General features: G+C 41.2%; 1 protein-coding gene across 1 annotated transcript in view; it reads left to right on the top strand.

The window, feature by feature from the left end:
- Window positions 1-14,598, top strand: part of MROH2B (maestro heat like repeat family member 2B) — a 60,295-nt gene that overhangs the window by 25,707 nt on the left and 19,990 nt on the right. Inside the window, 11 exon segments of the mRNA XM_081231810.1 lie at window positions 1,289-1,387; window positions 1,391-1,396; window positions 1,947-2,099; window positions 4,409-4,435; window positions 5,163-5,282; window positions 5,493-5,572; window positions 10,433-10,568; window positions 10,664-10,759; window positions 11,017-11,106; window positions 11,429-11,549; window positions 13,781-13,878. Of these exon segments, the coding sequence (XP_081087936.1) occupies window positions 1,289-1,387; window positions 1,391-1,396; window positions 1,947-2,099; window positions 4,409-4,435; window positions 5,163-5,282; window positions 5,493-5,572; window positions 10,433-10,568; window positions 10,664-10,759; window positions 11,017-11,106; window positions 11,429-11,549; window positions 13,781-13,878 (1,026 nt within the window).

The raw sequence follows: 14,598 nt of genomic DNA, 5'->3' as shown, positions 1-14,598 counted from the left end.
GATTTGAGGGCCCCATTGGGGGTTGAAATCATCTTCTACTGGCACCTATTTTCTCAATGGGGTCACTTTTTTTTCCAGTAGCCTCCTGCAGATGTGGTGTAGGGATAGGTGATCGGCAAGATGTGGAGTCAGATTTATCCAGGGCTTGGGTTTTGCCAGACTTACATGATAGAAAGACAGTGGGACATAGGTGGAAAAGTAGGGGAAGGAGTTAAGACGTTAGGAAGATGGGTTGTGAGAGGAGAAACACAGAGCACTGTGGGGTGACAGGACCCAGAAGCTGAAAGACAGAGAGGTTTATATGTTAGGCCATGACCAAGGAACACAGAGACATCAGGCCACAGCCTTTAAAGATCTCTTCCAAGCATCTTCTGATAATGGAGAGTATGTGGCCTGGTATCTGAGGACTAAGGACAGTGCTGGTTGAGACCTTGGTGACAGTGGTCATGGTGGTTCTAGCCGGGTTATGCAATCGGATGAAATATAACAGGACTCGTAAACAAACTGCCAGGAAGGTACAGTGGTGAAGTGAGCCTCGAGCAAGAGAGGTGGGAAGAATGTGGGCAAGGGGGGAATAGGACCACAGAGCATGAAACAGGAGCTACCATCTTTCAACATTTTAGCCACTTGAGATATAGTGAGCGTTCAGCAGGAGAGGGATCCTATAGAAATGACAGTCAGCTCTAGCTCAAAAAAAGCTCCACTGGCTTCCCACTAGTCTAAGATTAGAAATCTAAATTACTGGCTGTGGCCTGAAAGGCTCTACTCAGACCAACCCCCACTTCCTCTCTCACCTCATCCTGCCCTTCCCGTTGATTGTTCCTTCTGCCCTCCTCAATGGACCTCAGGGCCTTTGCACTTACTCCATCTGTTTAGAATTCTGCTTCCCAGGTAGTCCAATGGCTCAGTCTCTTGCTTATTTCAGGACTTTTCTCCATGTCACCCTTGTATTGAGGCCTTCTCTGGGCACCCTATTTATATTGCCAACTCCCCCCAGTGTGCAGCTTCTACTTTTTTTTTTTTTTTGCTTTTCTTATCTCCATAGCACTTATCACCTTCTGACACACTATACATTTACATTTACATGCTTACCAAATTTGTGTTCACTTTATGTCACTTCTCCATCACTTCCCCTGGTTGCACACTCAAAAGGATGGGGAGTTTGATGTGTTTTGTTCAGTCCTGTATCCCCTGAACCTAGAAGAGTTCCTGACACATAATGGGTGCTCAATATGTATTTGTTGAATAGATGAATAAACTCAAAATGTCCTATCTTTTCTGATTTTAGGGAATAACATCTATCTTAGGATACTGTGCTGAGAACCACTTTGAAATTGTTTTAAAAGTTCTTAAAATATTCCAAGATCGGGAAACGTTTTTCATGAATTGATGCAAGGTATAAAGAAGAATTTTCTCCTCCAAAGCCCTTGGTCATTGCAAAGGCAAATGACACTGACTCCTTCAGTGAATATCCTTTCTCCATATTATACTTGCTCCCGTCCCCAGGTCTTTATTCCAGGTCAGAACTGTCCGAACCCAGGCCCTGAAGAATGACCAGCTAGGTAACAAGTCTCCTCCACTTTCTGTCGCTAATGCTGACCTGGGAGGCCCTAAGGAGCTCCGTGTGTGCCTAGGTTTGTCCCAGCTGCTCAGGCCTCATGGAGAGTTTCCATTGTGTACTCTCTGCTTCCCCTAAAGGAGAAGAATTTAATGAGTAAAAATTAATGCAAGCCTTCTCACAGGTACCTCTCTTAACGCCTGATAGATCCACAACACCGTCCTGTGTGTTTAAATTTATATAAGCAAGAGTGTCAGCTTCAGACTAATTGTAATAATCTCAGTCCCATTTCTTAATCCCCTAGTGGCCCATAGAATTAGGAAAAAATATGAGAGAAAAAGAAACTCCTTCAGTCATATTTTTTCTGTCTCTCTTTCCTCCTCTTCGGGGTATTTTCTCTGGGAAAAAGAGGCTGACCAAGACTGACGTCATGGTAATCTATGGAGCCATGGCCCTTCATGCTCCCAAGAGGCAGCTCCTCACCAGGCTTTATCAAGACATTGTATCCCAAGTCCTGTTTCTTTATGGCCAGTGCTCTCAGGTAACGACCAACACAGGGACACCTCGATTTCCAAGGCTGGAGTTCCCAAAACTTGGAGGGACTCAGCTCTTGGAAATCTTCATGCTCAAAGGATACAGACCAAAGGAAAGATAGGGTATGGTATAGTATGTTTGGAGGATGAGAACTTATGGAAAGAGAACATTTTATTATGAAACAGAGTTGAGTGATTTGTTTCTTTCTTAAGACCTTGGGCAGTTCACATCCCACCACCCCTGTGTTGCCTTCCTAGACCACTTGTACCCACCATGATCTCACCCTCATTTAAGCTTAAAGCAATGACTCCTGTACTACTTTAGGGCAGCTGGCTTATTACTTCCCTGTAATAGTCTCTGATGTGTTGCTAATGGTAGCTTTTTAACCTTTTATAGGGTAATACTTATAAGCCATCTATAAGAATGCCTCACGAATAGTAAGAGCCATTTATGTATTTTTAAGTGAATAAAATGCATCACTTGTCAATCTACTCAATCCACCTCAAGTTGCACTAATTTCCCCCTCCACCTTCATCCCAGCCATGCTGACCATCCTTGACACTCCTCAAACATGCCAAGGATGTTTCTGCCTTGGAACCACAAAACCAAGTTGGAATTCATCGAATCATTTCTGTCCCCCATAGCACTTTTTGTATCTTTAATAAAATGCTTTCTACATGTGGTCAGTTCAGCCATTTTTCTGATTAGTACCAAGTTAGCCACCTAAGACCCACCTATCAATCAAGTTTAAAATATGGCTTCCCAGAGTCATTATCCAGGGAGGTTGCCTCAGTAAGTCTGGGGTGGGGTCTGCCATTTGTATTTTTTAAAGGTTTATGAATGATTCTTATTCACAGCCAGGTTTAGGGGTTTTCATTGATTACCTGCACATCTGCTTCTCCCATTAGATTGGCAGCACCTTGATGTTAGGGATTGTACTTTATGTTCCTTTATCTCCTCTTCTGTGTCCTCCACAAACCATCTATTTGATAAATCTGTGCCCTTGACCTTTGTTCATGTGTGTATGTGAGAAGAATGGACTCATAGGGAGCTCACGGTATTGTAGATATAGGTACGCGCTAGTGGAAGGATGTAAGGCAGTGATCCTCACACCTCAGCTGCATGAGAATTACCTGGAAAGCCTGTTAAAAATGGAGATCCCTAAAGAATCAGTCTTCAGGGATGGATCACTGAATCTGTAATTTTAACATCTTCCTCAAAAAGGGATTCTGACATACCCAAAATTTGATAAGCAATGATGAAAACTGAAAACAAAATTTTCAAAGACGTTTTATGTTACATTAATATTTAGTCCATCATTGAGGAAAGTTATTATAAAAATAAAAAAGGAAAGAGACAAAGGTGTTTCAGATAAAGATCACTGGACACTTTGAGGTCAGTTCTGCTATAAGGCAACATTTGCACAAGATAGTACCAGAAAAACCACAGGGATTATGGGGGAAATGGGGTGAGGGGAACAACATTAAAAAAAAAACCATCAATGACACATTAAAAAAAACTGAATTAAATGTTCAAAAGTAATTTTAAAACATTTAGGAAATATATAAATACTACCAAGAAATGATGGCACGTTTCCTTGAAAAACACCTGAAGTCAGCTGTGCAATTTATGAGCTACTATGAAATGGTGGTGGGAAAGAGGGTTATCTTAAATCTGACAAACAGCTGTAATGCCAGATTTGAATGAGAGCAGCTCATCACACACAGTAAACGAAGGCAGCTGATGGATATTCGAGGTATGTGCACAAATCTTCCTATGCGGCTCAGTTCAACTGTTGCACCTTTTTGCTCTCACGGACAAAACTGTGCATAAGCAAACATAAAATTCAGAATATGATAAAAGTACTCCCTCGTGTATCAATTTCGTTGGAACAAATTTGCATTTTCAACACAGGCGTTGTCGCAGAACTAACTATATCTCAATTCCAAAGTCAGCTGCCCTATTAACTTTCATTTTATAACTTTTCACTGCTCTTTCTGCCAAGAGCCTTAATACCCTTTTTCTTACCAAAGCCTGATAGAGCCTCTTTAAAATGAGAAGGCTGAAGCCCAAAGGCTTGACATCTTTATGCTGTTTTCTGTAGTTTAGTCATGATTCACCCAGGGCAAAGAATCTACCAGTGTACAGGGTCTCCCTTTGAAACTGGGGGAGGGAGGCAACAGCTCCCACCAGTTGGAAGGACTCAGCATCCTGCTTCACTGTTGTCCTTCAGGTTGATGGGTGGGTCTTTCCGTTGGGATGAGGGAACTCTAACTGCTGCTCTAGTGTCTGCTTCTGCCTTTGATTTTTTTTCAGGTTCTGGGCATGGCTGTGATGAACAAGGTATGCAGCATATGTGATATATTTGAATACCTGTGTTTGAGTATAAATATATTTGAATACAAATTATGCTCCCTGGAAGTACAGTAAGCATAAATGTTCTCTTGATTTGATTCCACAGGAAAGGATCCCAAAATATAACTAATTAATCCAGTTCTGAAGCCAGGAACCCTGAGCCTAATTTAAGACAGAACAAGGAGATGTATTTGGTTCTAGGTGGTCTGGAAGTTAGACTGTAAACTAGAACAGTGTTCTTAGAACTGTGGGTTGTAAACCACTGGTAGATCATGAAATCAATTTAATATATCTAATAGATCAAAACCAGCAAAATGTTTGTAATGAAATAAAAGAGAAATAGAAGAGCACATTGCATATAGAATAATAAATATCATAAAACTTTTATTTCAGTTATGTATTTTATATATATATATATTCACTATATTGTGCATATAAGTACTGGGTAGAATTGTAAACTGTTTCCTATTTTGATTTCTGATCAAAAATGTTTGAAAGCCACTGCTCTAGAGAAACCTCAATTTATGGTGGGAGCTGGAGGGGCTGGAGATTGACCTTAGTTTCTCAACTTCCCTGCAACTTGGATCCGAGACTAAGGTGGAGATGGCAAAAGGAGCAGAGTGTCACTCCTGTCTGGGCACATATTTCAACCCTATTTGTAGAACTGGTGTGGTACCTAAGACCCTGGCTTGCACTGTGAGTCATTTTGCTTTAGGACATGGATCTGCAGATGAGTTTTATAAGAAGTATCACGGAAATTGGCATTGCTGTCCAAGGTGCTGAGGATGAGAAGTTCAAGTTTTCCTACAAGGAGGTGCTGCTGGGTTACATGCTGGTGGGTGTGCAGGGAGGACATGGGCAAGACCCTGAGAAGTTCATTACCAAGAGTGCAGGTAATGGGTAAAACTCGCCAGTCCCGAAGAGCAGACCTTGGGTGTATTTCTGCCTGAGGGTGCCCAACGGTCCAATGAGGTTTCCACCTCTTTGCGTCTAGAAACTCTCCTGGTCCTTCCTGAGACAGTTCACCTCCTTGTCTGTGTTGCCGGACTTCATCAGGGATGAGCCCCTGGGTTCCTTGGCTAGCCCTGTTCGGTGGAAAGCCTTAATCACCATCAGATACCTCAGGTAGAGAATTTTTTGTTTGTTCTCATTGAAAAAATATTTCCTCCCCCATATCCTCATTCTGAACAACTGACTTATCGATCGGTGCAGACTCTAGTGCACCAACCAAACATGAACACAGTTCATCAATAGGTTATTTCAAATGGGGGCTTTTTCTCTTTCCAGGGTGACAGAATTGACTGAGAGCTTGATCATTTGTTGACTCACAGGGACTAGCGGAGCTGCTTACAAGAGTCAGACTTATTGACATATGAGGACTGAAATTTCTGTGCAAAAATAATTTATCTTGGCCTGTAGGCAAATTTTAATCTTCCCATTAGACATATATGAAACCCTTAATCACACCCTAGTTTGGTTAGCAGCAATAAGCCTGAAAACAATAATAATTTTAAGCACATTTTTAAAATAATATTTTTCCCCTGCAGTAAAAGAAATAGAAGTTCACTGTTAAAACCTGGAAACTATAGAAAGTTTTTAAAAATAATAAAAATCAACCCAATCCTCCCCCCCGCTTTATTGTCAGCATTTTGGTATATTTCCAGGTCTTTATTTCTAGTCTTCCATGTTGGTTACAGAGTTAAGATTCTACTCTGCATATGATTTTTTATCCTGGTTTTTTTCTCACCTCATCTTACATATTCCCATGTTATTACCAACTCTTCACAGACATCAGTCATTTTTTATTAATTTTTTTATTTTTGATTGTGGTAAAATATACATGTTTATCATCTGAGCCATTTTTAAGTGTACAGTTCAGTGTGTTAAGTACTTTTACATTGTTGTGCAAAGAAATCTCCAGAACTCTTTTCATCTTGCAAAACTGAAGCTCTGTACCCGTTAAACAACTCTTCATTCCCTCCTTCCACCAGCCCTGGCAGCTACCATTCTACTTTCTGTCTCTGTGAATTTTATACTTTAGGTAACTCATGTAAGTGTCATCATACAGTATTTATATTTTGACACCTGGCTTATTTCCCTTAGAACAATGTCTTCAGGGTCCATCCATGTTGTAGCATGAATCAGAATTTCATTCCTTTTTTAAGGCTGAACAATATTCCATTCTCTGTGTATACCATATTTTGTTAATCCATTCATCTGTTGGACGTTCATCTGATGGGTGCTTTTCACATTTTGGCTATTGTAAATAATGCTGCTATGAACATGGGTGCACAGATATTTCTTCCAGACCCTGCTTTTAATTATTTTGGATATATACCCATAAGTAGGCCTGTTGGATCATATGTCAAGCCTATTTTTATCTTTAGAGGAACCACCATACTGTTTTCTCTGGTAGTGACACTATTTTACATTCCCACCAGCAGTGCACAAGGGTTCTAATTTTTCTGTATCCTTGCCATCACTTTGTCATTTTCTGTTTGTTTTTACAGTAGCCATCCTAATGGGTGTGAGATGGTATCTCATTGTGGCTTTGAGTTGCCGTTCCCTAATGATTAATGACTTTGAGCCTCTTTTCATAGTCTTATTGCCTATTTGTATATCTTCTTTGGAAAAATGTCTGTTCAATCCTTTGTCCCTTTTTTGGGGGGGGGGGTCTTTTTGTTGTTGTTGAGTTGTAGGAGTTCTTTATATATTTTATATTCTTTCTATTCTCTATAAGGTTATTAACCCCTTATTAGATATATGATTTGCAAATATTTTCTCTCATTCCATAGGTTGTCTTTTACTCTAAATTGTGTTCTTGATACACAGAAGTTTTTAATTTTGATGTAGGCCCATTTGTCTATTTGCACATTCATCATCTGTGCTTTTAGTGTCATATCCAAGAAATCATTGCCAAATCCAATATCATTCCCCTCTGAATGGTCTTGGAACCCTTGTTGGAAATCATCTGACCATATATACTAGAGTTTATTTCTGGGCTCTCTATTGTATTCCATTGGTCTGTATGTCTGTTTATTTATGCCAGTACTATACTGGTTTGATTGTTGAAGTTGTGTAATAAGTTTTGAAACCAGGAAGTGTGAGATCTCCAACTTTGTTCTTTTTCAAGATTGTTTTGGCTACTTGGGGTCACTTTAGATTCCATGTGAGTTTTAGGATGGATTTTTCTATTTCTTCAAAAAGTGTCATTGGGATTCTGATAGGAATTCCATTAAATCTGTAGACTGCTTTGTATGGACATCTTAACAATAATAAATATTCAAATCCAAGGACATGGAATGTCTTTCTCTTTATTTGTGTCTTCTTTAATTTCCTTCAGCAACATTTTGTGGTTTTCAGTGTACAAGTCTTTCACCTTCTTGGTTATTTCTAAGTATTTTATTCTTTCTGATGCTATTGTAAATGGAATTGTTCATTTCTTTTTTTGATGGTTCATTGTTTAAGTGTATAAAAATGCAACTGATTTTTGTGTGTTGATTTTGTATTCTGCAACTTTTTGTGTGTGTGTGTGGCTGAGTTGGGTCTTTGTTGCTGTGCATGGGCTTTCTCTAGTTGCGGCAAGCGGCGGCTATTCTTCACTGCAGTGTATGGGTTTCTCACTGCGGTGGCTTCTCTTGTTGTGGACAACAGGCTCTAGGCATGTAGGCTTCAGTAGTTGCAGCACGTGGGCTCAGTAGTTGTGGCGCTCAGGCCCTAAAGCACAGGCTCAGTAGTTGTGGCATACAGGCTTAGTTGCTCCACGGCATGTGGGATCTTCCCGGACCAGGGCTTGAACCTGTGTCCCCTGCATTGGCAGGAGGATTCTTAACCACTGAGCCACCAGGGAAGTCCCTGTATTCTGCAACTTTGATGAATTTGCTTATTAGTTTTAATATTTTTTGTAGATTCTTTAGGATTGTCTATGTATAAGATCATGTCATCTGCAAACAGAGATAATTTACTTCACCTTTCCAATCTGGATGCCTTTTATTTATTTTTCTTATCTAATTGCTCTGGCTGGAACTTCCAGTATTATGTTAAATAGAAGTGGCATCTTTGTCTTGTTCCTGATCTTAGAGGGAAAGTTTTCAGTCTTTCACCATTGTGCATGATGTTAGCTGTAGGCTTTTCATATGTGGCATTTATTATGTTGAGGTAACAAACATCATTTTTAATGGCTGCCTAATATCTTGGTGCATAGATATGCCTCATATTGTTACATTTAATTATTAATCAACCTCCTATTGCTACATTTAATTATTTCTTGTTTTTAAAAACTATAAGTAATACTTTGGTGAACATCCTTGTGCAAAAAGTGTTCTCTGAACTTCTAATTATAAAAGTTGACAATTTGTTTCAATAAATATTATTGAGTTGCATCCATGTATCAGACACTGAGCTAGGTTCTAAAAGGACAATGTTGAACAAAATACAGCCTTGCTCTGAAGGAGTTTTAGTCAACTAGGGGAAATAAATGCAAAACACATTCACATAATTTCTCTAAAACTCGATAAGAAGCAAAATAAGGGAAGGCACAAGTTGCCATGTTTACAAATGAGGGAGGTTTAAAGAAAGTGCAAATAAATCTTAAAGATAAATTAAGAATTAACCAGGCTCCAGAACAGTATTGTCAAGTAGAAATAAAGTATAATACAAGTTACATATGTCATTTAAAATTTTCTAGTAACCACTTTTAAACGTGTAAAAAGAAACAAGTTAATTTTAATAATTAATTTTAATCTAATATATTCAGTATATTATTTCAAGTATTTAAAATAAAGAAGTAATAAGATAATTTACATGATTTTCATACTAAATCTTCAAAATCCAGTGTGTTTTACAATTACAGCATATTTTAAATCAAACCAGCCACAACTCAAGCTTTCAATAGCCACATGTTGCTAATGGCTATCCTCACATGGACAGGACACCTGTAGAACTTGCAAACTAATCGCTAATGGCAGAAAGCAAATGCCTTGGGCCAGGGTACAGGAAGAGACGAGCTGCAAAGAAGCGTAAGGAAAAATTGGGGTATGATAGCAATGTTCTATATTGATTATAGTGGTGGTTCCATGAGTATGAAACTCATTTGATTGCACACTTTAATGGATGCAGCTGGTTGTGCGTAAATTATAGCTCAATAAGTTGAGTTTTTTAAACAGCCAGCCAGACAGTAAGGATGAGAAGATTGTTCAGCATCTATCAACACATTTAACACTTTCAATAGCACTGTCCCAGCTGTTACTGACTTGTACTCTCCAGTGAGAGACCAATTTCACCTTTCTCTGACAGTGTCATCTTTTTTAACTTCTTTGTTAATTTGGTTGCTGACAAGTGGTATTGTATTGTCTTAATTTACACTTATTTAATAACAAATGGAGTTTTTCATGTTTATTGAACATTTACATTTTTCCAAGTTATGTCCAGGTTTGTTTATATCCTCGTAATGTTTATAGTATATGTCAGAAAGAAAGAAAGAGAGAGGGGAAGGAAAGAAAGGAACAAAAGAAGGAAGATTCCATTATCATCTATTCACTTGTGCATTTATAAGAACCTACAGTATGTGTGACATTCCATATAACATGAGAGGACATATAGAATTTATAAAACTCACTGCTCCAAACTTAGAATCTCTCTCTCTATCACAGACACACACCCACGCACACACAATCAAGTGCTGAAGAAAACAAGTAGATGAATGTTAGATCATATAATAATAAAGGGTAAAGTAATGCAAAGCCAAGTGATGGTTTATCACTTTAATAAATTAGACCCGAAGCGTGTGGACTACGCCCACCGCTACCGTCTGGTTCTATGTCCCCAATCTCTCTCTGCTTCCATCACCACCTCCTTCAACATCCCAACCCATCAGAAACGTACCTGACCCCTTCAGCCCCTTCAGACTGGCAGTTTGGGAATTCTACTGGGTTATGTTTTGTTTGTCAACATACTATCCACTCCTCAACGTGGTTCTCGTTTCAGTCAACTGACACCTCAGCTCTCACTGAATGACCATCTTCATATTCTTGAGGAGAACATTCGGAAGCTGCTGCCCCTTCCACCGCTGGAAAAACTCAAAAATGAGGGCAAGACAGACAAGGACAAGGAGCACATTCATGTATGAGGGGGCGAGGCCCGAGGGGAGCGCAGAGTGGAGTAGAATGAATGAACTTGCTCCCCTCGGCCTGACCCTCGCACTCACTTTGATTTCAGTTTCTCTACGAACGATCCATGGATGCTCTGGGGAAGCTGCTGAGGACCATGATGTGGGATAACGTGAAAGCAGAGGACTGTCAAGAAATGTTCAATGTGAGTAGGGCCGCTGCTCAAACGGACTCCCATAGTCCCTAATCGGTGCTCCAAGGCACCCTCCAAACTCTGCCTCATCCTCGTCACAGGGACTTGTCCAGCTCGACCCACATGGCCCACCACGAGGGCCAGCTCACTTAAAAAGGGTTTGTGGGGAGGTCAGCACCCTGTTCCAGAGGAGGCAGAGTGAGAGCGAGAGAACGAGAGCGAATGAATACGAGGATACTAAGGAAAGACTTCTACTTTTTGACCAACAGCTTCTCCGAATGTGGCTTGTTTCACAAAAAGAGTGGGAAAGGGAAAGAGCCTTCCAGATCACCGCGAAAGTGTTGACAAATGATATTGAGGTAAGGAAGCCCCTAAAATGGATGGATGGCATTGCTTGCTAACAGCAGCAACCTCTGAGGCGCTGGAATCCAAAAACTCGTGCGTGACGGATCTCCAGTCCCAGGTGGAGTCTTTCCGGAGAACCACCAGCGACGTCTGTCCTAACCCAGAGCATCTTTGCTCGCTTGCTCGCTTACTTGACCACCGCCCTTAAAGCCCGAGATTCCATTTTATTCTAAGGGCCTGCACGGAAGGAACAAGGGACTTAATATCCAGTGTTGGGACTAGCCTGAGACATCGTCAAGCCACCCCATCACCTTGGGGTCCCCCTTTGTCCTGCAGGCACCGGAGAACTTTAAAATCGGCTCACTCCTTGGCCTCCTTGTTCCTGACTCCTGTGACACACTGCCCTCCATCCGCCAGGCGGCTGCTAGCTCGGCTATTGGTCTGTTCTGCATAAAAGGTGAGGGAAGGATGTGAAACCCACAGATGCAGAGAAGATACCTGTTTTCTTTTGTTCTCAGCTTTTCTCCTCGTCCATCTGTATCTCTCTCCTTCCTCCTCTCTCTCTTTCTCTCTTTCTCTTTCTCCTCCCCCAGTTCAGCCATTTCTGAGCTCTGATACCTTAATTATGTCACACAATTTGTCTCTCTTTTAGATCCTTTTTCCTCAGTGGCTCTGCTTTCTGCTTTTTAAAAATAAAGCTAATAACACCAGAGCATGATAAGGAGTCATTAAAGCAGGTAAAATGTTTCGAGAGAGTCCGATTTAAATCACACAGCAATTGGGCATATTAGCAAAGCTTTCTCTATCACATGGCTTTCTTCCAGAGGAAATTGCACTATTATTATGGTGCTAAAGTGCCTTTCAGAGTTTCCTAAGAGAGATAACTTTCTGGAGGTTTTTCCAGCTTGCATAGCAGGACCTCTCTGCCAGGACACGTGAATAACTGTCAATGTCAGGAAATACAAGGAATTTTAAAACATCAGTCTCAGGCTGAAACCAACACTCAGGGCTTCCTGATTAAATCCAGGTTAAATAAGCAGGTGTTTCACCGAGGTGGTCCCTGCATCGTATGCACAGTTCTCTGCAGACCAGGTGCAGCCAGGAACACTCAGCCAGGTTGACTGCAGCTCATGCCCACCCTCGGCTCTTCATACTCTTAGGTACTCAGTAAACATTTCTTGAGTGACTTTTCATGTGTCAGGCACTGTTCTGATGCTGGAAGCACAGAGATGTTAAAATTCTAAGATTCGCATAAGAAAAGTATGTTAGATATTTTGTGCAAAAACTTTTGAGCCAAAAGGTGGGATTTGGTTGGGGGCAGAGGGTAGAGTCAGTCAAAAAGGACAAACTATTCAACAGAGCCCGAATAGGTCTCTTGGGATATGGGACAGTCAAGGGACAGTCCCTTGGGATATGGGAAGATAATTCATGAAGGGTATATGCTTTTACCAAAGCCAGGGGGGAAAAATGAATTAAGGAAGTGAGAACTAAAGGACCTTTTTTTTTTTTTTTTTTTTTTTTTTTTGCGGTACGCGGGCCTCTCACTGTTGTGGCCTCTCCCGCTGCGGAGCACAGGCTCCGGATGCTCAGGCTCAGTGGCCAGCCGCTCGGAACGGGGCACGAACCCGTGTCCCCTGCATTGGCAGGCAGACTCTCAACCACTGCGCCACCAGGGAAGCCCTAAAGGACCATTTTAATAAGAGAAGAAGTGTGCCAGAGAGGGACCTCATAGGAAGAAAGGAATTAGAATTCTATTATTGTTCTACCTATTCTCCCTTCAGTGTCCTTTATTTTCCTGAAACATACAAAGTTCAGGTCCTTAAATATTCTTTGTTAACAAGAAATCCCATACTTTATTATTCACATTAACTCTTTTTCTTGGTTGACCAAATAAATATGGTAGAGAGAAAAACGATGATTATTTTTTTTACTAGATACAAGTAACTAGTGTGATAGTAAATTAAATACCCATTTAATACTCATGGGTGTTGTTCAGTCAGTTGTTAAAGCAGATGAGGGATCTGAGGTTAAGAAATTTACCAGTTGCTTGGACAATTGAAAGCAGTGGAGCTGGACTTTGAGCCCAGGTCGTCTGCCCATTGGCTAGGCTGCCTTCCAGAGTGGTTCAGGTGTGAGTTTCCCCAATTACTATACTCCATTCAAACAACAAACAGAATATTATTACCGTTTAGGTCTGCATTTACAAACTGATATCAACAGTCACTTACACAGTTGCTGATGTTCCTCTTACAATGGTTTCCTTACCATTTCCTCCAAAGTGGCTCAGTGCAGAATGGAGCTCCAACAGAGACAGCAGTATAGCAGAGGAGTAAGAGCCTGGGCATTGGTGTCAGACCAGGGTTCAGGTTCCAGCTCTCCTATCTTTACTAACTGCGTGATCCGGCCAAATGGCTTTACACCTCTCTGCCTCAGCTTTCTCAACTGCAAATAACCTCACATCATTTTCAGGAGCAATGAGATCATTACGTGCAGAGTATTCAGCATGCTGCTGGCATGCAGAAACTACTCAATCAGTGTTTGATCTTATGCCCACCATCTAATCCGGCAGGCTTTAGTGGGTTTGTTAAAGGCATCCAGCAGCTGAATTAGTGTCACATCAAAATACAGACAGCTTCTTCAACCCCTATCAGCTCTTTGAACTCTTATGTCACCCTTTGTTGATTGTAGGCATTCGCCTGGAAGTGGAAAGATTACAGGACTTGCAGGAAGGGCTGCAATGTGATGATGTGCAGGTCCAAATCAAGATTTCCTCCAAAATAGCAAAGGTAATAGATATGGAGGACTGGCCAAGGGATGTAAGAATGATTCCGGGTTGATTTCCAAATGAGTCAGCTGTGTACACCCCGCCACCCAGGAGGGCAACAGCCTAGCCATTCTAGCTGAATGAAAGACCTTTGTCCACTCATTTATTAACTCTGGGTCCATGTGCACAGGCAACACCTGCTACTGACCATTTCATACTCTGGGAAACCTGGGGAACCAAGTGGCCCTCTCCAGGGTGAGGGAGGCAGGGGGGTGAAATGGAAGGAATAGGACTTTGGGGTCGGTCAGACGCACTCTGTGTGCACTGCTTGAAGTGTGTGCACTGGGTGATCAGTCTCCTCATCTTAAAAAAAAAAAATGCATAACCTCCGTCTCAGAGCTGTTGTGAGGACTGGTCAATCAAGTCATTCATTTATTCATTCGCCTAATATGCGCTGTGCACCTACCACATTCCACACTTTTTTCTAGGCTCTAAGGATAGAAACGCCTGCCCTCATTGAGCTCGCATCCTAGTAGATGGAGCAGCCAGATAAATATGATGTCAGGTAGTGACAATTGAGAAAAATAAAATCAAGGAAGGGAATAAAGAGTACGGGAGGGGTGATTCCCTAGGAAGACCTCGCTGAAAGGGAGAACCATGAAGACATCTAGAAAAGAACATTCTAGGCAGAGTGGAAACAGCATGTGCAAAGGCCCTGAGGTGGAGAAAGAAGTGGGTCATG

Source organism: Mesoplodon bidens, assembly GCF_964165515.1.
Source record: "Mesoplodon bidens genome assembly, chromosome: 4".
Classification (NCBI taxonomy): domain Eukaryota; kingdom Metazoa; phylum Chordata; class Mammalia; order Artiodactyla; family Ziphiidae; genus Mesoplodon; species Mesoplodon bidens.
Note: the sequence above shows the minus strand (reverse complement) of the source record. Positions and strands in the feature narration are given on the sequence as shown.